This window comes from Lissotriton vulgaris, chromosome 9 (assembly GCF_964263255.1).
Source record: "Lissotriton vulgaris chromosome 9, aLisVul1.2, whole genome shotgun sequence".
In the NCBI taxonomy this organism is placed as follows: Eukaryota; Metazoa; Chordata; class Amphibia; order Caudata; family Salamandridae; genus Lissotriton; species Lissotriton vulgaris.
In genome coordinates, this window is record NC_141697.1 from 651,166,030 (window position 1) to 651,193,607 (window position 27,578).

The window sequence follows — 27,578 nt, forward strand, 5'->3', positions numbered from 1 at the left end:
AATCGTGAAATTTGGCAAAGTGTCTGGATATTTGACCAACGAAGCAAAAACCGAATCTATGAGCTGGAATGTACACCAGAACACCCCATACTCCAAAGACAAAATAAAATATTTGGGTATAACGTTGATCAAAGATCTAGGAAAAATCGCCCAGTTAAACCTTAATATGATTGCACTCGAGACAAAAAACTTCTCAAAGTATGGGATAGGTTATCACTAAGCTTTATAGGAAGATCAAACATGGTAAAAATGTCGATTCTTCCTAAATTTACTTATCTTTTTAACGTAATACCACTGGAATTTAAGAGAGACTACCTGAAGAAGATCCAGGGAGATACAGCGAGTTTCATATGGGCATCAAAAGGATCAAGGATTGCCTGGAACAAAATAAAGAGGAAATAAGAACAAAGGGGAATAGCCAGCCCAGATCTTGTTGAATACTGCAGAGCCTTTCAGTTCAAAAACGCGAGACCCCTTGTAAAAAAATACGAGTCCGATCCTCAATTTCTCCAAATATTGACAAACAAAACTGATTATTATTTGTTTAAATTTGGACACCCGAAATTCTTCAAAAAGATAAAATTAAAGACACTAAACAATGCAGTGAAACTTTGGTATCAAGTCAGAAGTATATTGAACATTCCTTACTACAGTTCCATGGCCCCCATTTGGGATTCCCCTGGTACTCCAGATTGCCTAGAAGATGCCCTGGCATTACCATTAAAATGGCTGGAATCAATGAATGGGGCCAACTGATGACGCAGAACTCAATAGAACCTTGGGAACATCTAACATAAATCACTAACGCATCAGTATCAAAATTCAAATACTACCAACTTACAAGCTGGGCAAGCTCATTTAAGGATAAAAGAACAGGGAATGTAGGATTGGAGAAGAGAAACCACTTATTTACAAAGCATGGGGCTTACTGGACACCCAAAAGATTGTCAAAATTCAAAGGAGCCAGCGTAAAGTCCTGCCCCAAATGTGGGCTAGAAAAGGCGGACGATTTGCATATGTTCCAAGGCTGCCCCTCCTGGACCCCTTCTGGCAGGAAGTTGGTAAGACAATATGCCGGGTACTGGGAAAACATCTAGAAGTAAGTACAACTCTAATTATTTTTGGGAATAACACCAAGGTTGATTTAAGCGAGGAGAGGTTAACCAGAAAACAGGAAAACCTATTATTTGTATTAATACTTCTTGCAAGAAGAGAGATATGCCTAAACTGGGTTAAACTAGTACCACCACTACAATGGACTGGCTAAACTCTATAATAACAACACATAAAATGGATAGGAAAGGAAAGCCCACCAAAAAATCTAACTTCTGGGAAATTTGGGAAAATCACCATGTGCTAAATACGTAAGGCAATGAAGGAACCAGTTGAAATATAATATGTCCAATGATTAAAGCGGTGACAATAATTCAGACGGGAATCATTCCCGCCGAGTAGGCAGGAAGGCTAGCTCTCCCATCCAAGACACAAAGAATTATTGATTATGGTAAAGGTTGTAGGAGGACTATTCTGACTGATCCAACAAAGGGATACTCTTGGTTGCCAGAACAGTAAAGCAGGGAGAGTGAAGGCAAAATAATTGGATGTCATAAGTTCCCGTCATACTCCTTATACATTCATGCGCAAAATGAGGATAAAATAAATAAATAAATAAAAAAATAAAATAAAAAATGGTGAGATAGGTTGAATGAGGGAATGCTTTTTGATTTCACTTCGGTTTCTTTGTGGGGGCTATTTATTGATGAATAGATAAACATTAGTAAGTGTTCTCTCTTCCTTATCTTTGAATGTGATAATGTAAATAATCTTATGCTTTGGTTTATTTGAAAAAATATCTTTATATACAAATAAAGGAAAAAAAAGACAGAATGCTTTTTGATAAATAAAATAATATTCTAAATGGAAGTAAAGTTTGATTTTTTCTCTAGTATCTGTGCTGTGTACAAAAACAATATTAATAGAGTTATGACCAACAATCAAATTAGATAGGTCTGACAAGAGGTTGTTTCAGTTTGTCTTCCGACTTCATCTCAACCATGCACGCGCTCACAGTTCAAGCAATGTGCCATCAACCTTCAGGGCTTAATTCGAGCTGGTGGGGCCACCAGCACTTATCTTTTCTGAACAGACATTTCCTGAGAAAAAGAGAGAAAAGCCCACAAAGGAGAAGAAGGAGTAACAGAAAGAAGGTGCAACAGATCTTGTGGAATGTGCACGGACCTTTCTGTCCAGGGGCTTGCCCGCCTCCTGATGGCAGAATTGAATCGCACTGGAGATCCAGCGTGAAATGCCACTCTTTGCCAAAGGAAACCCCTTCCGAGGTGCGCTGTAGGACACAAATAGCTGCGATGACTTTCTAAATGACTGTGTGCGTTCTAGGTAAAATTTCAAGCATCTTTGAACGTCCAAAGAATGTAATGTCCTTTCCGCCGGAGTAGAAGGCCGCGGAAAAAATGACTTTAAGGTCAAGGGTTCATTCAAATGGAATTCAGACGGCACCTTTGGGATGAATTTCGGATTGGTGCGAAGGATAAAAACATCCTTTTTAAATTGAAGGAAAGGATCCACTATTGAAAATGCCTGGAGTTCACTAACCCTTCTAGCTGATGTTAGGGCTAAAAGGAGGGCTAGTTTCCAAGATAGGAATTTCAAGTCCACCTTGTGAACCGGCTCAAACTGAGCTTTCATGAGTTGAGACAACACCAGGTTGAGCTGCCAAATTGGAGGAGGTGGGCGAACTGGAGGATACAGCCGAAACAAGCCTTTCAAAAACTTTTTAACAATTCTAGAGGACCATAGGGACGGGCCTGAAGAAGTGCGTCGAAATCTTGATATGGCTGCCAGATGCACCTTTACTGAAGAATGTGCCAGCCCAGATTTAGCCAAAATTTGATGAGGCAGAGATTTGTAAGGATGGAGACCTTGTCTTTGACACCACAGACAGAACCTCTTCCATTTTTCCTAGTATGTTTTATTAGTGCTTGGTGCTCGAGCCTGGGACAAAACCGCTCTACACTCCTTGGGGACATTCAGATGACGGAACTCTGTGTTCAGGAGCCACGCTGTCAAGTGTAGTGACTTCGGATCTGGATGGAACACCTGGCCCTGATCCCTCGATAACAGAGATGGAATCTGTTGCAAGCGAATTGGATGATCCTGGGAGAGTAGAAGGAGTGCTGTGTACCAGAACTGCCGGGGCCACCCTGGTGCAATGAGAATCATCTCGCATGGCTCCGCCTTGATTTTCCTGAGTACCCATGGTATGAGGGGAATTGGCGGAAAAGCGTAAAAGAATGCGCCGTACCAGGCAATCGAAAGTGCGTTCCCCAAAGATCCCTGATGGTGAACTTTGCTTGCGTAGAACCGGCATTTGGCGTTCTCCGGGGATGCAAAGAGGTCTATGGTCGGTGTTCCCCAGACCGAGAACACTCCCTCCAGAATGGACTGGTTCAATTCCCATTCGTGAGTCACCTCTGTCTGGCGACTCAGAGCATCTGCTGTGATATTGAGAGAACCTGCCAGGTGTTCGGCCTGCAGATTGATCTTGTGAAGAATTGCATAATCCAAGATTCTTTGAGCTTCCTTGGACAGAGTTTGTGATCTCGTTCCCCCCCTGTTTGTTGATGTAGTGCATGGCCGTCGTATTGTCCATCCGGACCAGCACTGTTTGATTCTGAACTTTGGGAAGGAAAGCCTGCAAAGCTAACCGAATGGCTGTCAGCTCCAAAAAGTTTATATGGCACTGGTGTTGCTCTGGACTCCAGTGTCCGCTGACTTGAAGCTCTCGGAGCACTGCTCCCAGATTTCCAAGGAGGCATCCGTGGTCATGATCATAGGAGATGGAAGAATCCTGAATGTCAGCCCTTCTGCGATGCTGTCTTTCACCAGCCACCACTCGCATGCCTTTCTCATTTCATGCGTTACCAACACCTTGTCGTTGAAAAAGCCCTCTGCTTGGCACCATTGTTTGTCTAGCTCCTCCTGCAGAGGACGCATTTGCAGCCTGCAATGCGGTATTAATGGTATGCAGGATGACATCGACCAGAGCAGGGACTTGTAGAGTCGGACTGAAAGGCATTTCTTTTTCTGCACCTGGCGCGCCGAGACGATCAATTTCTGTTGACGCTCGTCTGACGGACGAGCTGTGCATCGTCTTGTGTCTAAAAGGGCTCCAAGGAATTTTGCGGACCTGGAGGGTTGCAGGACTGACTTGTTCTTGTTGAGCTGAAGGCCCAGGTGATTGAACAATTGGATGCAAGATGAAACGGCTCAGAAAGTTTCCTCGAAAGATGGAGCTTTGACTAGCCAGTCGTCCAAGTAGGGGAAAACTTCCAGGGATTGCTTTCTGAGAAAGGCCGCCACTGGCGCTAACACCTTTGTGAATATCCGTGGTGCCGGCCGAAGGCCAAACGGAAGCACCTTGAATTGGAAATGGCTCTTGCCTACTGTGAAGCGTAAATATTGTCTGTGAGCTGGGTGTATCGGTACGTGGAAGTACGTATCTTCCAAATCCAGAGACGCCAAATAGTCGCCTGAGTTTAGTAGACGGAGAATTTCCAGGAGAGTGACCATCCTGAAAGACAGTTTAATGAGATAGGCGTTGAGCTCTCGTAGGTCTAAGATGGGGCGCCAAGTGTCTGCTGTCTTCCGAACCAGGAAGAACCTGGAATAAAAGCCTTTGCCCCTCTGAGAGAGAGGTACCGGCTCTATTGCCCCCTTGATGAATAGCTGGTGGGCTTCAAGATGTAACAGTCCCAGATGTTTTGTGCGGTTGGCGCCTGGAGCTCTTGTTGGGGGAAGATCTTGGAATTCCAACGTATGGCCACTCTGAACAATATTCAGGACCCACCGGTCCGATGGTATACTCTTCCAGCTGTCCAGACAAAAAGAGATCCTGCCCCCAACTGATATGACTGGACTGGAACAGTAGTAAGAGCCAGGAGGCCGCTATTGCCTCTAGGCACTGTTGCGTCCCTGGCGGTTCTGACGCCCTCTCGGAGATTGGCGAGAGAAAGACGCCGATTGGCCCTGGCGTTGGTTCGAATATTGAGTCTTATAAGACTGCGAAGACTGCGATGAATACCTCTGCTGGTTGTTGCCTCTATAGGAAGAGAAACATCTGCCCCGTGCTCCTCTAAATGGGACCTTTCGATAGTTCAACGATCCCAAGGACTTAGCCGTGTCAGTGTCCTTTTTTTATACTTTGCAGGGGGTCATCAACATGCTTACCGAAAAGCATCTCACCATCAAATGGGAGGTCAAGGATCTTATTTTGGACCTCATGACGGAACCAGGTGGCTCGCAACCAGCCCTGACGGCGCAACACCGCCGACCCTGCCAAGGCACAGAAAGCCGTAGAAGCTATGTCCATAGCACAATCCATTACTTCGGAGGATGATTTTTCTCCCTCCAGCAGAACTCTCCTGGCTTCTTCCTTTGTTGAGTCTGGCAGTTGTTCCACAAACGGCTCTAAGTCACACCACATCTGGCGATCGTATCTGCCTAGAATGGCTAGAGCATTTGCTGCTCGAACAAGCAGGCTGGCCATGGAAGAAAACCTCTTCCCCACGTTATCCAAGTGCCTATCATCCTTGTCCGGAGGAGGAGTCTGAGGCGTCGATGGGTTTTTGGATTTGCTTTGCGCGGCCTGCGAGATCACAGAATCAGACTTAGGCTGCCCAAGAAGACACGCCGGACTGCCATCCGGAGCTCTATATTTCTTCTCCAGCCGGGGAAGAACAGGGATGACAGTGGCCGGATTCTGCATGATCTTGATCCCCTCATCCCACACATGTTCAATTATGGGAATGGATCCGACTGATTTTTTGTACTGCTCCTTGAAATCATACAGGAAACAGTCAGACTGCTCCCTTGTCATTGGCAGTCCGAACCTCCTCGATGCTCTCTCCATGAGGTTATGGAACCCCCCCCAATATCTGCTGGTGGCGACACAGATGTGTCCCGCACAGTGGCATCCGGATCTTGTAATCCACTGTCACCTGTATCCAAGTCTGGGTCCTGTAATGGATCAGACAAAGGATCCGCCTGTAACTCCTCATCGGAAGATTTATCCTGCAGAACGGCATTGGTTGGTTCAGGGTCCATTGTCCGTGATAGCACCGCTGGTATGACCACTGGTGGTGTCTGAGGTGCCACCTGTGTAGGAGGTGGTATGACAACTGGTTGCGCCTGAATCATCACCGGAGTTGAAGGTCGTTCAGGCTGCACTGTAGGTTGCGATGGAAACCTGGATCTGTAATCTTGCAGCATCATTTGTAGATCCGAGACTAGAGAGGCCGGCATGGCCACCATGTCCTGTCCCAAACCTGGAGGACGCTGCTCCTGAGAAACATAGTGATGCACCTGATGTTCATATGCATGCTCATAGTAATCTTCTGTGTCAGTCTCTTGAAGTTTCACATTCAAATCTGAGGGACTGTAGGCATCCCCATAATGGCCTCCATCCTCCTCCTCCTCATCTGACTCATCATCCAGAAGCATTGATGGTGGAAGAGGCGTAACACGTCTTGGAGACGTCATTTCCGGTGTAATTTTCAGCTTCTGTATCGGAAACTGCAATTTCTGACCCGTCGACTGCTTCGTCGACGGTGTTATCGTCGAAAATGCTTTCGTCGTCGACTGAATCGTCGATGGAATAGTCGACGGCACACTGGACCTCGTCGACGGAGACTTTATTGTCATCGACGGCAGTATCGTCGACGGTTTCGTAGTCAAGCTCGTCGTCATCACCATCATTTGAGGAAAAAGTTATCGTCGACGAACAAACAGGCACCTTAAACGCCGACGGAGTCGTCGACGTCGACCCCGCCATCGTCGACGGTCCCGTCAACGGAGTCAATGAAACAGTAGAAGCTTTAAGAGAAGGAATCGTCGTCGATGTACCGGTTGTTTTCGTTGTCGACGGACGCCGTTTTCTCTCAGGTATGGTCCCTGGATGGACTGCAGAGTGCTTTTCGACAGTCGTTTCCTTCTTGGACGGAGGAGAAGTGATAGAAACCTCCTTTTTGTCCTTTGTGGCTGTCTCCAATCCAGCAGCCTGTCCCAGCCTCTCCTGTTCAGTTCCGTGAGGAGATTTAATGGGACTAGCCCTCTCAGACCTGTCAGAGATCTTATGAGGGGCCTTGACAGGGGGCTCGGCTGAAGTTTAGGGAGAAGACCTACCCCTCTTCTTGGATCTCCTGGAGGAAGACATAGATGCAGAATCTTCCTCATCCGACGAGAGAACCTCCTTCCGAGTCTTCATCTTTTGCAGTCAGGTCAATAACCGGCCCTCCATGTCTCGCAATGTTTTCGTAGAAAATGTTCTACAAATTTTACAGTCTGTGGCCTTGTGGTCCGGATATAAGCAATAAATACAGCTTTCATGCTTATCTTCCACAAAAAGTCTTTTTTCCACAAGACGCACAGGAACTGAATAAAGCCTTCTTCTCCTTGTCAGACATAGTTCCTTTGTAGATGAAAAAATAGAAAAAATAAGTCGAATTGAATTGAAAACTGAGCAGAGCTCAGTGGAGACTCCCTAGCACAACGTGCGGTAGAAAAATCTGAGGCTCTGAGCTCTCTCAGGAAGGTTCCAAGGGGTGAGGCTGTTCTGATTGGTCCTTGCGGAAAGTTTGGGCTCTTTTACACAAAGAGGGTGATATGCTACAAAATGAGATGAGGCCTAGGCCTATTTTCTCTTTTTTTTCTATGATTATTTTATTTCTTTATTTACCGAGGCTCCCATTCCGACGACGGGGAATGATATAAAGCATAGGATTCTATGAAAGTTCCAATACTGGGGTAACGTAAGCAGGGGTATGAGAAAAAACTAGAATCCATTGAAAATGCTCAGAGGAGAAACAATGTCCGTCTTTTGAAAGTTACGGAAGGGGTGGAAGGTAGTAATATTACTGAGTTTGCAGTTAAACTGATCAAACAAGCTACTGGTGTGGAATCCTCATTAGAGACATTCAGAGAGTGCACAGAGACCCGTTCAGATTAAATCCGAATAAAACTAGACTAAGAAGGATTCTGATACATTTCCTGACGTATACTTTAAAGGATGAGATTCTTAACAGGGCCTTAAAAAGCAGCTCTTTATCAGCAGAGGGGATTACCTTTCAGATTAGGCCAGATGTCTCTTCAATTACGGCATCTAGACAGTGGGAGCTAGGGAAACTATTAGACCCCTTCAGGCAGTTGGGGGTAACTGCGCAATTGAAATTTCCAGCATCCTAAAGTTTATGTATAATAACAAAATGAGGGTCTTTAAAAGAGTGGACGAGGCAGAAGCTTATCTGCAACTGATTTCAGAAACAGTTTGTGAGGTAGAGGTGGGGTAACTTCTTCCTATATCTTAGCGTATATCTCATTTCTGCCCCTGTATATATTCATACAATTTTCTTTCTCTGTTTTTCTTTTGTTTTCTGACTCTCTGGCCTTGGGCGTGCAGGCTTCGGAGTAAGTGCAGGGAAAAGTTTAGAAAGATTAAAAAAAAGAAAAAATATTTTTTGTTGTTTTTGTTGTTGTATCTCTGAGTGTAAATATGTCGTCCGGATATCGGGAGAGGGAGCCTCAAGGCCAGAGTAGGGCCAAAAAGAAGAAGGGTGGTTCTCCAGGGGAGCACTAGGGAGGGGCAGTGCACTGGGGGTATGGGGAGGGTAGGAGCTGGGCACCGGGTGGGGAGCATGTGGATAACATTTTTTTTAAAAATTTCAATTCGCCAATTTAGGTGATTTAATTGAATATACCATCTATCAAGGAAGCAATGTCACAGGCTAGTTTAGCCCCGGATATATATCTGAAGGTCCTAACATGGAATCTAAATGGTCTGAGGGTAAAGCATAGAAGGGAGAGAATATTTCAGTATTTGAAAGATGCACCTGAGCAGATTTGTATTCTCCAAGAGTCTCACTCCACAGAAAAAGAGTTAAGGGAGTTTTGCAAGAGAAAAAATTCAGGATGTTATATGTACCTCTCAACAATTAACTATAAGAGAGGTTGCTATTTTGGTTAAAACAAATGCAGCTCTCATAGTGGAAGAGACTAAAGTTGATAAAAAGGGTAGATGGGCCATAGCGAGGATTAAGTATCATACATATAAATTTACAGTTGCTGGGTACTATGGTCCAAACTTGGATGATCCCCTCCTGCTCAGAGAAATGTTGGAAGAACTCCTAGACTTTAAAGATCCTCTAATCCTAGCGGGAGACTTTAATCTAGTTCTCGACCCCCAAATTGATAAAAACATATAAGGATAAATCCATATATAATTCTAAAACAAGATCTCTCCTGGTGAATGCGATGCATCAGATGAGTTGGATAGATATTTGGAGGAAAAATGGGGGACTAAAAAGGAATATACTTTCTATAATAAGAAGCTAGGACACAAATCTAGACTAGACTTTTTCATGATTGCTGATGAGCTACGGGGTGTTGTGGAGGATGTTAAGCATTTAGGAGGGCACCTCTCGGACCATTCGGCAGTCTCTCTAGTTTTGAAGCTCTCTGGCCAGCAGAGAACTAAAAGGTGGACCATGGATCAAAGTATCTTGCTCGAGGATGATGTGGTAAAAAAACTGTTAGAGGATTCAGAGAGGTTCTTTGAGCTAAATCTAGGAACCGCCTCAATTGAAATCGTTTGGGACTCTTATAAAGCCTATTTGAGGGGGGCGATTTTTGCTATTCAATCTACGAGGCAAAAAATGTTTAGGGCTACAATAACTGAAATCGAGGCAAAAATCGCCAAGTTAGAACTTGATCTTCTAGCTCAGAATCAATCTTTTAAAGCAAGTATCCGGCGGGAGCTTTTAGTTTGAAAATCACAATTAGAAGAGGTTCTCGATGCTAGAGTTAGGAAACATTGGCAGGCCAGTTCTCTTGCTCATTTTGAATATGGAGAAGCTAGCGGGAAGCTCTTAGCCTGGAAAACTAAAAAAGAACAAAGCAGGAATAGGATTAAAGGAGTCTTGTCCGGTACCATGGGTGAGATCTCAGAGAACGCTCCTGATATTGAGGGAGCTTTTTTCAATCATTTTGAGCAGGTATATAAAGAAGATTTATCTCCGCAGGATAGCTCAATTCAAGCATGTCGCAAACAATATGCAGTGTTGAGGATGGAGGATGAGGCATCTAACATCTTAAATGGAAGTATTAGCTTGAATGATGGGGCTAGTGTAATAGATTCGGGCAAGAGAGGTAAAGCGCCAGGCCCAGACGGGTGGCGCAATGTGATTCTTATAGGCCAATCTCTCTGCTAAATCTGGACTATAAGATTCTTGCCAAGATTTCAGCAGAGAGACTAAACGGGGTAGCTGGCCATCTATTGCATTGCCATCAGAAGGGGTTTGTGAAAGGTCGGTCTATACAAGACTTGACTCAAGCATTAGTGGGAGCAATTGATTTGGCATCTTCTAATAAGCTGCAAATGGCGATTATCACACTCGACGCCACTAAGGCGTTTGACCGCGTAAATTGGGCTTATTTAGATAGAGTATTGGAGAGATGCAATTTGGGTAAGAACTTTTGTAGAGCTATCTCCTCTTTTTATCATCATCTCATAGCAAGAGTATTGGTCAATGGCAGCCTTTCTGCACCTATAACTATTAAAAGAGGGACGAGACAGGGATGTCCCCTCTCTCCTCTGCTTTTCAACTTCTATATCGAGCCCCTTGCGGAGAAAATTAGGCAAGACATCAACATTGCGCCCTTTAAATACAGAAATTGGGAAAAAAATGTATCACTCTACGCTGACGATATGATGATCTATACTTCGGAGCCAATACAAGCAATCCCACTAATTTATAGTGAAGCTTCCCAGTTTGGTCAGATCTCTGGCTAGCAGAATAATCAGTCAAAGTCTGAATGTATGGTTTGGAATATAGAAGCTAATTTTTCTATCCTGAAACAGGAGATAAGATATTTGGAAATCCAAATTACTCAGGATATCGAACAATTAACGGACAGAAATCTTGCTAAAATAGACAAAGAAATTGCTGATTCTCTAAAGGGCTGGTCTATTCTTTCGCTCATGCTAATTGGAAGAGTAAATATTGTAAAAATGATGCTTCTGCCCAAATTAATATTTTTATTTCAGAATATTCCTCTAGCATTTAAGGAAGAGAAGCTAAGGAAAATCCAAGCTAAATTGAATTATTTTGTATGGGCCTCAAAGGGTATTAGGATCTCATGGAGGAAGCTGCGGAGAAAAAAAGCAAAGGTGGCTTGTGTGCCCCAGACTTGAAGCTTTATGCCTGGACATTGTTATTAAGGCAGGGATAATGCTTTTTGACAAGCTAGATGGATCGGAAGCAGGCACAATGTTTAAGGAAATGTTGAAAGAAATTCAAGGGGGATCTCATGGTTTCTTGTATAAATCTGGGGACCCGCGCTTCTTTAAAAAGGTCCGACTGAAGTTGATGAGGGATATGGCTTTTACCTGGGCAAGATTAAGGAAATCTTTGAACCTCGCATACTATACAGCCATGGCTCCTATCTGGGCTTCCTTGAACGAGGCGGCGGCCCGGCTTGACGGCTTTGTGAGATCGGAGCAACATACGGAGACTCTGATCCTTTAACGCAGTTGGATATCGCGCCCCTATCAGGACATCTAAACTGAGAGAAACGATTGCGTTAGACACAGAGAAATAAGAGACGGTCTCCTTCTTCTCAATCAGGGCAAAGAACTTCGCTGGCCCTGAGTCCTGAGGACCCTTCGCCTTCAGTTACACAAACAGGAATCGCTATCTCGAGATGACCGCACTGCCTCTGAACTGCCTATAAATTTAGAGACTGATCCCCCCCCTATCCGTAAAAGCCCAGCCACCTGCGATACAAACAAGTGAATACCCCAGTGTTGTCCCCCCTTCCCAAGGTACCCACTGGCCCTGATGAAGGTGTGGCCTGACCTGGCCGCTTCACCGAAACGCGCGTAGGCGTCTATAGTGTTGAAGACAGTGATCCTTTGTCATCTGTTGGATCGGCCTTTTCTCCATCTGATCTAGCCCCCCTGTATTTACAGTGTATTTCCACCTGACCTTCTATTCAGGCATTTGTGTACCATGATTTGGTTTTTAACTAGAGCAATGAAATATGAATGATGTTGTGTGATGTTGTATGACTGTGTCTTGATTGAGGATTGATGAGGTATGTGTGGTTATGTGTGGGACTTCACAGTGAATTATGAATTTTTTATGAATTGTTATTTTGTATGATTAATCTGTCTCTGTACTAAAGATTTAATTAACCACACTATTGTGTGAACTAAATGATAAAAAAGGAAAAAATAAAGAGAAAATGGACTCTATACAAATGTTGTAATTGTCGAACTTGGCATTGCTCTCTGGTCCATAAAGGTATTTTAAGTAATCAGAACCCTAGTCTAGGGCCCTTCTATCCACGGCAGGGTCCTTTCTTTCTTACATTCCTATCTGGGAGTCACCGGGTTCTCCGGAGTGGACTAAGGATACCCTCGTAAAACCTTTGTTGGACGTCGATATAAAATACTGGTTCCAGCTAATGCCCGAGGGGTCGTTGCTATGCTGGGATGAGATCTCCATTTTGACTGAGAACAATTTATCCAAGTTTAAATATCTCCAAATTAAGAGCTGGAGCAAGGCTGTGGGATCTGAAGTGGGAGTAAGGAATGCCTTGAAGAAACTCCTTCAGGAGAAGAGCAGTAAGGTAAAGACAGCAACTTTGTATTGGACCATCTTGGAAGCAGAGGATGGGGATTTCACCTTGCCAGTCCACTTATGGGGAGACCACGTTCCGGATGCAGACTCAGAAGAGTTATGGCAAGTATCCTTTGACTTACTACACACCACAGTATCTCCTGCCAATTTAAAACTGAGCCATTTGTTTTCTCTTCACAGAGTATATTGGTCCCCTGCTAAGCTTTCTACATTTTCTAAAAGGTACTATCCCCTGCTGTCCAAAGTGCCAGCAGGAAAAAGCGGATGATCTTCACATGTTTTTGACGGGCCCTGTCTAGCATAATTTCTGGTGTGCGGTATCTGAAGGTATGAACATTTTGTTTAATTTCGATATACAGGTGAGCGTAACACTAATATTTTTTGGTATCTTTTCTAATTATGAATCACTCTCTCGAGATGTTAACAAACTGTTGTTATATTTAATTATACTCGCTCGTAGAGAAATCTGTAATTCCTGGTTAAAAGATACCTCACCTACCTATTTAGACTGGATTAATGTAATCAAACATACATTGAACCTAGAAAGGGTAGATTGGAAAAGGAGAAAGCATTTTTGTATTCCTTGCATTGCCTGGCTGGATAAGTTGTAGCATTGATCTAAAATTGTCCAATGATTATGTCTTTTTGCAGAATAAAATACCCTAGGATCAGTCCCATGGTTGGCAAGTTAGATGAACTGAAATGTTCTTTTTATTCTGAGAGTATCTGCGGAAAGCGCATCCATTAAGAACTTCGGAGTTCATAACAAATGTTGGGGCTCATCTGCTGCGCAGTGGATGGTATCGATAAAATGTACTCTGAGAATATCTTCTGGCGTATGAGGAAAAAAAAAAAAACAAGGTGAAACCTGTGTCTAGACAGTACACATGTGTAAAAATTACAAAATAATAAACTGAAACTATTTTATTTGCCATTCATAAAGCGTGCAGCTACCCAGTGGGTTTCCTGGCGCTGAGCACTGCAAGGCGCTTCTGAAGACACTGCCATTAAAAGAGCCATGTTTTTAAAAGTTTGTGGAACTGCATTAGAGAGGTGCAATTCCTCATACACTGAGGTAAGGTGTGCCACAATTTTGGAAAAGAGCATCCACCCGAATGTACCTGGTGTATTCTAGGTACACAGTATCGTCCCTGGTTGGCAGATCTTAAGTCTCAGGAAGGAATACACAGAGAAAACAGCTCATGTATATATTTCTGGCCAAGCCCTGCCTTAGATTTGAACATGAAGCAGAGGGCTTTGAATTGTATTCTTTTTCCAGTGGGTAGCCAGTGTAACTCACAATGGATGGGGGAGGACGCAAAAAAATACAAAAATGCAAAAGTGCTCCAGTGGTCAGTTCATCAACTGGCACTTGCAGCACTTTTGCAATTTTTTTGCGTGAAATGCACCCTTGCGTAAAAAATTGATGAAAGGACACATTTCGGAGTAAAATATATCTCAAAATGACAACTTGTCAAATGACAAATGGAGCGCAAGTCCATGAAGTGGCGTAATTTCTAGAATTTCATGTAACAATTGAAACTTGAAATTATGGACATTATGAAGGAATAGTTAACATTTCACCCAGGCCTGCTCACAAAAACTTTTGCAGTTGCTTGGCTGATGAGACAAAATATTAGCGAGAGAGTCACAATCTTTTTTGATCTGAGTATTGCATTACTTCTTTCCCTGTCAGACTTCTATTAGAATCTGTATGTAGAGACAATGGAAAATGCGGATTCACTTGCACACCAAATTTAAAGTAGTGTTGATTTTATACATGGGCTCTGGCAGGCTACATTCACTCTTCTGCTAATTGTGAAACTGCGACCAGCATGCAAGAGGAATGAGTCCTGAATAACTACAATCCTGGAGAGATAAAGTTTCATTGGCAATAATATTGCTTTCTTAGCTTTTGGATTATTGAAACTTAAAGGAATTTATGAACAAATATTTTACAATAACTTAATGAAGGAGAATGAATTGACAATTGTATTGTGTTTTTAATCAATCTATTTGTGTGGTTAAATCAGCATAAATATAAAACTAAATGTTGATATGGTTTTAAATAGAAAGTGGGATACTCTTCCTCTACACACCCACACATGTTGGGAGTGTTCCCACCTTCCCAAATTAGACACTGATATACTTCTGCCTTTCACAAGCTTAAATCTCTCACAGTTTCAGGGTGGGGTGTTCATCTTCTTTTGCATGTAACAGACTTGACCCAAGGGCGTCAAAGCGCTTTACATAAGCATCATATTACAATATACGAGAAGATTCTTTTTTTTTTAAGGCACAAGGAGATTATGTGATTTGCCCAGAGGATGGAGAGCGGACACCGGTACTCGAAACGGGTTTCCCAGTTCAAAAGTTGGCAGCTGTGGCTGTAAGGGCACACCTCCTACCTTAAACAACAACAACCAGCCCTTGCGAGCAGACTTACAGACGCAATCCTGCCAAAGTGGTAGACTTTTAACTACAGGCATATCCACATAAGTGGGCAAAGCCCCACCATTCCAAATTATGTATTGGATTTTAAATGCTACCATAGCTCTATAGCTTTGTGAATCAGACCGTTTTTTCTTCTGATGCTCTGCTGGCTCTGGAGGGAAGGTGGTGAGAGAGTGGGCGGTGTATCCATCTGTGCTCTCTCTGGTCTCTTACACCGACGTCTAGCCAGGACACTACACAAACTACAACTGACTAACTATCACTACTGTTAGTCTTTGAGGCACAGTGATTAAAGAGAGTGCTAAGAAGGGCACTCTGGATTATTTTAATACACTAGATAAAAGGGGAGAGGATGTAGCCTTATGGCTACGGTGATCGACCTTGAAGATGGGGAACCAGGTTCGAGTCTCGACAACGACGCTTAACATCCTGTGATTCTGGGCAAATCACTTAATCTCCCCATGCCTAACAATGAATGTGTCCTCGTGTAACAAAACTGATGCTCATGTAAAGCGCTCTGATATCGGATATCTTCGGGTCTAGTTTGCCCTATATAAAACTTTAGAGAAAAAAAAAAGCTCCTAAGTCTCTGCTTGCGGCTCTCAGAGACTGATCAAAGGAAGACTGGAATTAGCCTCAGAATACTGTCCCATACCTCCGTCACCCAGGTCTGCCATCTCAGAGTGCCACTGTGAGTCACACGTTATCAGCTCTCTTCATAAAGTCTCTCTGTGAAAAGCCAATATCACACAGTGAGCACAAGATGAGCTGGAACCCCTTTTATAGAGTATGCTTTCTGTTCATGCGTGGAGGGTCTACACCACTAAAGTCCGGGACTCGTTTTGCAATCTCCCTGTGAAACAAAAGGCAGAGTCACAAGGTTTTGTTTGTGTGTTGTGGCAAGGGACTGAGATGCTGCAGAGGCAACAAAGGGATCCAGCTCCTGCCACCTCCCATGGCCCTTCATAGCTATTCGGATACGGAAGGGCCTAAGTCCCAACCAGTCTAAGTCCTCATCTCCTGCCTCAACACTAATCTTTTTTTCAATATTGGCAGGTCTGTCCATTCCATCTTCCCCAAGACAAAATCTCTACAGATGGTATCTCCATTAGTTCACAGAAACAGACCCACCTTGTCCTGACAGCAGATGCCAGGAAGATCCTCAAGAGCCAGAATATTTTTAATGTCTGCCCCATTGCTTAGGAGAAGTGTTGGGCAATGATGGTAGGTTGAAGGCTTGGGAAACTAATTTATTTTTCTAAAAAGCGAGTTGTGTTGCAATGTATGAAGACTATGTTCCTCAGCCATCTGTTTTCCTTGTTCTTTTCTCAATCAATCAATCAATCAAACCGGACTTATACAGCGCAGTTGATCACCTGCAAGGGTATCAAGACGCTGAGATCATAGCTAACAGGTCAGTCGAACAGCCAGAAAAGAGGAGGAGGTCCACAGGTGAAGTGAAAGGCTGTTACAGGATTTCACTGCAAGGTAGGAGAAAAGGTGCGTCCTCCACTGTTGCTCCAACGGGTGTGGGGTATATGCACGAGGCAGAGGGAGCCAGAGCGCAGGGATCTGCAGGGTTGGTGAAGTTCAGGCAGTGGTTTATGTATGCAGGTCCTTAATTGTGAAGGGCTTTGTGGGTGTGGATCAGAATATTGAATTGGCATCGCTTCTGAAAAGGGAGCCAGTGGAGTTTTATGAGGTGGGAGGTGATGTGCGACAGTTTAGCGAGGTCTAGGATAAGTCTGGCAGCAGAGTTCTGTATGGTCTGCAGCCTCTTCAGGAGGTGTGTGGTGGTTCCTGTGTACTGTGTTGCCGTAATCCAGTCGGCTGGTGACTAGGGCTTAAGTGATGGTTCATCTGGTGTTACGGGGAGCCATTTGAAGATCTTACGGAGCATGCAAAGCATTAGAAAGCAGGCGGAAGAAGCTGCGTTGATCTGGTTTTTCATGGCGAGCTTGATGTCCAGGTTGATGCCAAGGTTGTGAGAATGGTCTGTCTGGGTGGGTGCTGGTTCAAGTTCTGGAGTCATTCCACAGGGAGGTGGGATTCCCGAAGGCAGCACTTTCGTTTTGTCTGTATTGAGTTTTAGGCAGTTGTTTTCCATCCATTCGGTGATGCCCATCATGCACATGTGGAAACTGGCCTTGGTGGTGGCGGGGTCTTCTGAAAGTGAGAGGATCAGCTGGGTGCTGTCTGTGTAGGATATGACGTTCATTCAGTGGTATCCGACAATGTTGGCCAAGGGGGTCATGTAGATGTTGAACAGTGAGGAGCTAAGGGACGAAGCAGATGTTGTCCTTGGGTTCCGAGGTGAAAGGAGGTATGCAGATTCTCTGGGTTCTTCTGGTGAGGAAGGAGGAGATCCACTTGAGAGTGTTTCCTTGGATTATGATGTGATGCAGCCTCTTGGTAAGGGTGTGGGATACACAGTGTTGAATGCTACTTAGAGGTCGAGGAGGACCAGGGTAGTTGTTTCTCCCTGATCGAGGAGGGCTCTGATGTCATTAGTGGCAGCGATTGGGGTGGTCTTGGTGCTGTGGTAGGTGTGGAATCCAGATTGGGAGGGGTACAGGAGGCTGTTCATCTCCAGGTGTTGCGTGAGTTGGCGGTTAATGGCCTCTTCGAGTATCTTGGCAGGAAAGGGTGGCAACAACATGGAGCAGCAGTTCTGGAGTTTGCTGGTGTCGGCGGTAGGTTTCTTTAGAAGAGGTTTGACTTCTGTGTGTTTCCATATGTAAGGGAAGGAGACCATGGTTATGGATGAGCTGAAGATGGTGGTGGGGACAGGGGTCTGTGGGTGCTCCTGAGTGAATAGAGTTCATGATAGCTGTGGTGTGTGTTCTGTGTTGTGAGCTGGTCCCAGGTGGTGAGCAGGTGATCTGAGACCTGTTCGGGATGGCATCAGTGGGAGCGAGGAGGCGAGGGTGTCAGCAGTGGTGGGTTGGGGTTTGAGGTTTTTGCAGATGGTGGAGATCTTGTAGTGAAAGAAGCCCGCCAGGGAGCCGCAGAGTTCTTGAGAAGGGGTGATGGTATTTTTGGTGGCTGAGGGGTTGGAGAACTCTCTCTTTTCTAGTGACGAGGTCAAGGTATAACCACCTTGTCCACTTAGAACACTGGCATATTGCAAAACATAGCGAGAGGCTCTGATATTTCGATCACACCCCGCATAAAAAGCCAAACCCTACTTGCCACTCCCTTCCCAACCTTAAAACCCCTCAGTTATAAAGAGTGGGATCTTGGGTGTAATTTGCTCCCACAGGAGGCATGCACCCTTTCACTGTAATGTATGATTATGTCCAGTTTGGGTAGTTCAAGGATATGGCCACCACAACTCCCCTGACATGGCTGACTCTGGCCATGGCTAAAGTATCCTCTAAGAGGTAGACTGGCTCAGTGGCTGTTCTCCTTATTCCTAGCATGGCCTGTACCCACTTGAGTGTGGTGTTTCTGCGGTGGCCTAGCTTTCTGAGCAACCATGGGGAAGTAGTCACTGGATCCTAACCACTACTAATAACAATCTGTCACATAAAATTGGCACAATTATGTAGATAAAGGCACAGCTTAAGCTATAGCGCCGAATTTAAAAGCACCACCAGTCCAAAGGGGACCATTAGAGATTCATAGAACACTATGGGTGACTTTTTTGTTATCAAGAATCTCCAAGATCTTAGAAAATAATGATACTTTCATTTAATAAGCTGAAAATAGTTTTTCTGTTTTATTACAAGTCGTTCCAGGTAGACTAATCCAAGATCTATTTAAGTCCCAATAGTATTTCAATCATGTTTTACACACTTACCGCTGCTAAAAACACTACCACCACCAAGAGGAGAAAACTAGTGACAGTAACAAGGGAGGGTACAGACTCAACAAGTTAAACTATGCAGGCATCACAATTCACGAAGCCACCATGTTTCCCTATAATTACCGTTCACATCCTCCCCTTTGGGCACTGTGAGTGTTTCAGGCTGTTCCGGCCCGATGTACCAGGTGGTTTCCTCGAGTCGGGATCGCCTCCTGCCAGATAAGAAGCAAGAGCTCTACGTTAGATGTTTTTTTGGTCAGGCGTTAGCCAAGACTTCTTGATTTTACTAAAATAATATGCATCATATACTTAGAGGGACCTTCAGTCAGCCCTTTACATTCATGGCTCTGTGTCATTCACATTTTGATTGAACTTGCTACAGCATACAGGATAGGGCAAGTGGGGCACTTGAGCAAATGGTTAACATCACTCGGTGTGACGGCGCAGCCTCACAAGAATCAGTACCCTAAATGCCAGGGACCGCTAAAGCAATATGAGCTTTTTGAGACCAAATAAATACTCCTGCTTTTAGCCAATATTTTTTTATAGCTTGAAGGGGGCCCAGAAGCTTCCCCCAAATATTTTTTTTAAAAAACCTCAACAAAACAAGCACTGAAAGCCAAAAGGGAGATGGCCAACATCACACCTAATGTCTTTGCCAATGCATGTTCTTCTTTGTCCACGTCCACCATTTTGTCCCCAGAATTCAGAAGCGCATCACTTTATTCCACGCATCACCATATTGCCTGCCCTGCACTTTTAGATAAAGTATTATAGGAGCCACTATCCAATTCCAATTCAAATCACCCAAGTTTATAAAATGAACGTTGGGGCTCGAAACATTGTGCACCGTCTGTGACAAAGAACTATGTGGTTACAACAGGGTGAGGTGGTGGTCATACCTTCCATCCGAGGTACAGGAGTCCCATGGTTTAGGGGAGCTGGGCCCCCAGGTCCAGCCGGATTTCTTCTCACCATTGCGGTTGCTTTCCTGCTGTCGACGGGCAGTCTTCCGCCCCCAAGTCTGGCTGGTCTCGCTGGGGTCCACTGTTCATTGGGTAGAAAGGGTGAGAAAGACGTGGCTAGTGAGCATAAAAAATGAAAGGGAGAGCATGAATCTGTAATCAGAATCCAGAAATTAAAAAGCAGGGAGGTAGGCTGGAGGCAGTACCAGCAAAGAAGGGGATTTCTGTCCTAGGCAAACACCTACTGTCCACACTACTAGGATCCAACTAACCTGATAGTCAGAGACCCCCACCTGTTGCATTGCTTTTATTTAGTCTCAGTTACTTAGGAACTCCACAAAACGTATGCATTGTAAGTCACCTGCAGAAATACAACATTTATGCATGTAACCTGCTACAATTCATCTCTCTCCAAGTAGGTGCTCTTTTTAGCAGGATATTGACATGGCACTAATAAAATAGGTAGAATTTAGAACATGGGTCATTACATTTTCCATGCCAACACATGTTGCCTGTGATGCAAATTTAAGCACCACAAATGAATTGGTTTACAATGGCGCTCAAATTAGGTGTCCTTTCCCTCTTTGATCTCTACTGGGAATGGCAGCTCTAACAGTGTTACTGTAGGGGTAAAATAAGAGAAATAAGGTCCCTATCAAGCAGATTAGTGAAAAAAAGGAACTAATAATTAAGGCACTAAGAGAGGGGCAGTGGGAGATCCTTCTTTATTAGGTACTGCTGTGAGAGAGCCTCCCCCTCCCAAGATGTGCTCTAGTCGTACACTGTATGGCTCTGAAGCGTGGGAACGTCGGAGATCCTCCGGAACCATTCTCTAGAACTTTCTTCCTCTGGTCCAGACCCGGGGAGGCCTGCACGGTGATCCTGTGCTTGAAATCTGGAAAAAAATGGCCAGAAAGAAAATGAAAGAATCAGACACAACACATAACTATGTTCAAGTTGAGTGGAGGGACACTAAACCACAATTGAGAGTGAAGACCGACACAACGTCATGGGGTGGAGAGGCTGAATTTGGAATTTCTATAGCACCAAACATGCTTGATTAAGGCTTCAGGTTGCTGGAAAATAGATGGTAGTTTCTTAAGAAAGATAGGATGCCAAAGGATTTAAAAGGAAAGATATATGTTTATAACTTTGCAGCTACCTAATGAAGACTAACTTGAAGTATCTTTTGAAGTACATCTTGAACAATTTCTTTAATGTAGTTCAGGATTTATGTTTGTAATTATCTTTTGAGGGAGACATAGAGGTATATTATGATGATGTACCTTGTGAGGGACGTTTAGAAATCAGTACTTTGTTGGAATATGCATGTCTTGAAATATCACAAAATTTACTTTTAGCTTCAATTTTTAGTGTTTTCTAGAAGCGTCAACGTGGTATCGCTTGAGGCAGTTCCGAAGATATCTCCTACATAAATGCCAACAGGTCTGATTCAGGAAGGAGACTCCCGATTTGTGAAGCCAAAAATTGTTTTATTTTTACCCGTCTCCTGTCTGAAATTACCTGTTCTGTAATATATGTCAATGGGAAAAATACAATCCCCCTATTTTTTCATTTTTTTTTATCTTCTACTTTCTAACTGTAAAATGTAAACGTGTATGCTCCCGGTATATATTTTTGTTAGGCATCGCCTGGTAAATTGCTTAAGGTATTTATTAAAGTTTTTAAATCTTTACTAACCATTTTTGACAACACGGATGACATTCACTTTCCTGCGAGTTACCCCATATCAAAAGCATCAGAATATGTAGCTGTTGTATTTTTTCTTTATCTTTACAGGTTGTTTTTTGAGATACATATTCCTTGTGATAGGTTTGCGGAACAAGAAAGCAAGAAGAAAGGGGAAGAGGGATATTGTGCAGAAAATGAAATGGTGGAGAGCCTCAACTGAAAAGTTAAGAAGGTGAAGCAGACTAGTTCTATCTCTTTAGAGATGGGAGAACACCTGCCCTACCCTAAAAAAGCAAGATCCCAGAGTCCACTGGCACTTGCGATCCCCTCAGGCCTTTGATTGCCCACCGTGGGTTTAGGTACCTTGTGAAGGCCACGGTGTGTCAGCGGGAACATACATTAATTTGGCTTATTTAATTATGCTTTCTTCAATGCTTAGCTGCATCCGCACTGTACAGAGACAGGCCTGGGGCCTGGCTGGTGGCGGGGGGAGGGGGAGGACGCAGGGCCAGCCTGGACACAACACAATGGCTTCGAGTGTGCAAGCTGCACACCCACATGCCTGAGTCAGCAGAATGAGGGGGAGCAGCAGGCTGTCTGGATCCAGGGAGGGACTGCTGGAGGAAACCCTGGCTGCAGCAGGAACTCTGCCTCTGCTGGGGGCAAGGAAGACGAGCGAGGCTTTCAGCTCCACCGTGTCCGACCACCCTAGCCCACCACTCCAATTCACGCGCATTACAAATGCCCACAAAACACACACACGTGGAGGAGGGGGTGCTACACACACAAGGCTCAAAAAGAGATGTCTACAAACCGGCATTCCCAGCACAGACACGTGGGAGTAGGCGCACAGAAATGCAAACTTGTGGTAAAAATAGAAAGGAACTCAAAAATAACGGGCCACACAAAGAAAACCGCTGGTTAATCAGCAGCCAGACTCACAGACAGACAAACACACACAAATAAACACTTGGAGAATGGCACTCATTGACATTGGAAAAAAACACGGAAATGTAAACACCCAATACCTTTATCGATACACAATACACACAAATGAATCAGAAATGTGAAAGCAGGACCAAACACAAAACAAACAAGCTTTGGCAACGCCAATAGGTCTCGCTTTAAAGAAATGGTGTATGGTAATCATGTGAGGCATTAGAAGTAAATAGCATGGGGATGAATATGCATTTATGTGAAAGCAAAGAACTGTAGAATAATATTGGGGTAGGTTAAAATTCAGGTGACAGTTGCAACGTCAAGCCAGACCTAAAAATCCATGTAGGTAAATGACTGGCCTCCTCCCATCTGTGCTGCTGCCAGAGAAACACAAACACCATGAATTCCCTAGTCATCAAAGGCACTTTTCCAGCATTACACTCATGTGTGTGCCCCTGAATGTTAAAGCTCATCCTGCTGAACACATGCACAAAATGATCACAGCTGCATAGAGGGCACACACTTTTTTTTAATCTGTTTTCTGCTTCGAAAGTTCTGCGCCGGTGCGGAACGTTCTAATAAGCAGGCGGGGCCGCGTTGGCCAACGGACTTGCGCAGCAGTACCAAGGGAGTGCTCGCGACGGACGCTGGCCGACAGAAGCAGCAAACGGGTTAATGGGAGCACACAACATTGGCCCAATCAAAACATGAACTCCTGGCTCCCAAAATATGGTTGGAGCCAAATCTCCTTTCTAGTGATGTTCACATAATTGTCTGGCTACAGCTGCACTGTCAAGTCAGACCATAAAAAGACATATGCGAGGCCTGACAAAACCTACACAATGCGCACCCTTAATTTACACTGGACTCAAACAAAACGCCAGACAGATAAATAGACTAATAAACACACACATAAATACACACACCATTTAGACACGCAAACATATGGTAGGCAAATAGGTCTACAAATCTCAGACACACCCACGAGGAGACCTGCCACAGTCGCACACAGGTGCACCATAGGGCAGACACTCTTGCATCCCGAAGCAGAGACAGAGGTACAGGATATTATGTAACACACAAGCAGATGCACAGGAAAAACTTAAGTGGCTGACAAATACAAAACTGGCGTACACACAAAAATTACAACAATAATGACAGAACATTATACTGTAAGTCAGAGGTGACAAACTCGCAGCGACTCAGAAACAAGAAGTGCAAACAGATGACCATGCACATAGGCGAGCTGTCCACTCTCTCACATACACCAAATCAAACTGAAAAAGATAGAACAGACATAATAAAAAATATAAAAAGGCAAACACGTTTAATCATGGCAGGAGGCTCGAACAAAAACAAAAGTCTGCACACTGGCAAATGCACAGGCCCTTACACAGACATCCATACTCACATACAGACTGATAGAATCAAATTATGCCAAGAAGACCCCAGTAGCCACAAACTAGCAAGATGGTCTGCAGCCTTCTTGGTGAAGGCCGCAATTGGCATTTCTTGAAGCAAGTGGCACCTAAAGAAGCAATATAACTGAATGCGCAACTAAGAGACAACATCATTCCTTTCGAAGAAAGAGCCTTGAAGTGGAAACAAAAAGAAAATGAAACGGCCACCACGAGATAAATGGGAAAGAGGACCGGTACCATGTAGGCTACTCTGACACCAGGTATGTGAGACCAAGAAATACATTCCTGCTAACAGATCCAGCGCATGTGCATACGGAGCCATAAAGTATTTTCTGTCTAGAGCCAGGAAGTCACAAAAGCTTCCTGCAACAAAAAAGACAACAGGAAATCAATCTACAAAGAGGTACCCGCGCACCCAGAAGGGAAATAAAAACTTGAATAGGATGAAAGTAAATAAAGTGCTATGAACGACTCCTGGCTCCACATTTAGAAATGTGTTGTAAAAGTTCCAATATATACACAGGAGTCGTCAAGAACCCAGTGAAGCATACAGTGATGAACAGAAAAGGGAGACATAGTAAAGGACAGTATGCTTTGAGAAAAGAATGAACAAAAACTGGCAAAGCCAAAAGTGCCAGAAGTTTAATGTGCTAACAGATACAATGTAAACACATTAAAGTCATACAACAAACAAAAGGCGGACTATACAGAAAGCCCCCTAGTTGTAAAGTAGTTCCTTGTGTAGTACAATGCAATGCTACCTAGTTGTAAAGGCCTAACTCAAGCAGTTCAGTGCAAGCACTGGAGAGAAGTATGAAGGATGCACCAAACAGCCAAAGGCACAGAGTGAGAGATGGGCTTCGCCAAGATTTGATTCTCAAAGTCTCAAGCCAAAGTTTCAAGAGACTGGCTGAAGAAAGCCAATGGTTGAACCTGTAGACCTAAATAGCACTCTATGCATGTTTTGAGAACATGTTTGCTTGGCAGTTGTGCTAAGAATGATCCAATAAGGACCAAGTTCTGGTGTACATCCTTGCATGCCCACCTTCCTTGAACAGCCACATCAGTGTGCCCAGCGGTCACAATAAAGGCTTTGAAGAAAGTGATTGAGGAGATGCTCAGTTCACCATCGACTAAAGAAGAAATACAGCAGCTACTAAACGCTTAACAGTCAGAAAGCCCCTACAGTCCAACCAAAAAGCAACCACAAGTCGACAGGCGGTCACTCCATCTCAGCCCTCTTTAGTGTCATCACAAAAAGAAAAGAAAAAGACAGACACTTCTTAAAAAGTAACTAAGGGGTGAAAGATTTCACACATCCCTATTACAACAATAATGCCAACCTGTTCAACAGTGTATCATGATCCTCATCACTCAGATGATGGTGATGTAGGTGAGATGCCTCACCCACTAAACTCACTGTCACCCCGTCCTAGGCTACATTCTGATGTGGCTCCCACTCCACAGCATATATATGTCTGTCAAGGGTCAGGTTTGGATAGTAACTGTTTTGGTTCTGGGGGTTCAGTCTGGATAAACTTTAGGGTTGGATCTGAACAGATCTTTGTTCAGAGCGCAGTGAACACCCGTTCCCACTGTGTTCTGAAGTCATATTAACACGTTTATGTAAAAGTCTTTTACGGTTTGAGCCATATGGTATTCAGATCCAAAACTCCCTGAATCTTCTGCTGGCTCTAGATCTTCTCTTCAAAATAAACTGGTATGCTTCACAATGTTATTTTGAAGGACTCTCTACAAGGCATGTTGAGCGACATGTTGGACAAAATGCCTTATGAAAACTACAATCTCTTACCTGACCTAAAATATTCCTCTATTTTTTCAATACTTCCAACTCTTCAACCAAAGATCTTTGCTCTTTGTTTGTGCTTGCAGTGTCAGGACATCAGGCCTGAGCAAAAAACTTTGCAAGCGTTTAAACATAAATAAGAATAGTGCGTGTTTTGATTCTTAAAAATACGGACTTAAAATATATATACCGTATCCTTCAATTTTTACAGAGGGTTCCAGTGATTAACACAATGGAATAGCAGTATTCTGGCGCAGCAAACGGCCCTGTCCCCCTTTGTGCCTGTCTATATGGTGTGGTCTATAACGTTGTGCACCCAGTGAAGCCATCATCCCCACTCTTAAAGGAGCGAAGAGGGTGGCTTTTGCTAAACTTCATTTGTGCTCTGGATTAGGTTCGCCTTATTACACCCTAATTTCTTTCCGCTACACCTCTGAGGAAAGAGCATGTTAGCCCCATAGGCAGGGAGGCCAAAAACTCCTGTAAAAAGCTGTTTTATTCAGATGGGAGGCATGGGTAATAGACGTTGTTTGGCCATACAGTTCCCTGCTCTCTTCAAAAACATTGCTCCTTCCACCTCAGCTCCTCCTATTTGTTATTTTATGTAACAAAGTAGGCTAGGTGCTCGAGCGTAGATGTTCACCCTTTTTTGACCCTACTTTCCACTGGGGCGACCTTTGTGCAGCAGCGCGCGCAGAGTGCCGTACCGAGAGGCATGCCAATCTTGTCGCTATCTCGCCCCTTCAGCTTGTTCCTCTTGAAGGTGCCCTTGCGCTTCTTGACGTTGGGCTTCTCCTTGTTCATCTGGCGGATGAGAAGCGTCAGTTCCCGCTCGAACACCTCCAGCTCCCACTGCGCCAGCTCGTGCTCCCTCTGGCGCAGGAATTCCTCGTGGGACTTCTGCTCCAGCGCCGCGCGCTTCAGTTCTTCCTCGCGGCTCAGCAGCTCCTGCAGGTGGAGGGAGAGAGGGCAATCACTACGGGTGAACGAAAAGAGGGCAATCAGTTTAACGACATTGAGGAGAACAGGACGAACTGCGGAGGAAGTGGCGGGAATAACTAGGGAAGGAGGTAGGGAACCAGCCTTAGCGGCAGCAATAGGTCCATTCAGTGAGTTTTTAACTTGTATTTTATTTGTCCAGCAATGGACTGCCTCTCTAGAAAGCTTTCCTTATAAAAGTGGTTAAAATAAAAAAAGACCTATTGTCAGCAGGGTCACCAAATTCGAGATGTAGGGTTGAGAGATGTACAGAACCAAAACATATTGGAGTATATGCATTAGAGTTTCTACATATAAAAACAAAGCATAACACACAGATTTCCCTCTCCAAGTTAAGGGGTGAAGGTGAGGTGGGTGGTGCGAAAAAGTAGCTGGCAAATGGCTTTCCTCTTACTAAGAAGGTGAGTCTTTAGAGAATGTGTGATAAGTCAGAGTGTATCTCAGAGCAGACTAAACAGTGCAATCCAGAGGGGAGTGTCAGAGGAATTTAAAGGACCAAAACCTAGAAAACGTCTTGGATTATAGAACAGAGAGCGTTTGAGTTGGAGAGCTGGAGTAAGTGACGGGGTGATACAACAGGAGCTGAGAGTAGGTATCAATGTATTAGGGCAAGGAGCTGGGTATGGTTTTGAGGTTTTGAAAACTAGGTTGAGAAATTTGTAATGACTGTTGCTCGCTGCTAAGAGTCACATCTTTGAGTGAAGATGGCGAGCAACTGTAGAGAATGAAACCTTGAGGCAAAATTGATGATTTATGTCCAGATGGGAAAAGTAGTAGTGT

At 44.1% G+C, this 27,578-nt stretch overlaps 1 protein-coding gene across 1 annotated transcript in view; it reads right to left on the minus strand.

Annotated features, from left to right (window-relative positions):
* The window catches only part of MAP3K11 (mitogen-activated protein kinase kinase kinase 11), a 284,253-nt gene that overhangs the window by 39,521 nt on the left and 217,154 nt on the right, over positions 1–27,578 (minus strand). Inside the window, exons 5-8 of the mRNA XM_086938348.1 lie at positions 26,507–26,747; positions 20,722–20,835; positions 19,878–20,022; positions 19,099–19,187 (exon numbers count right to left, since the gene is read on the minus strand). Of these exons, the coding sequence (XP_086794474.1) occupies positions 19,099–19,187; positions 19,878–20,022; positions 20,722–20,835; positions 26,507–26,747 (589 nt within the window). The remainder of the gene's footprint in view (positions 1–19,098; positions 19,188–19,877; positions 20,023–20,721; positions 20,836–26,506; positions 26,748–27,578) is intronic.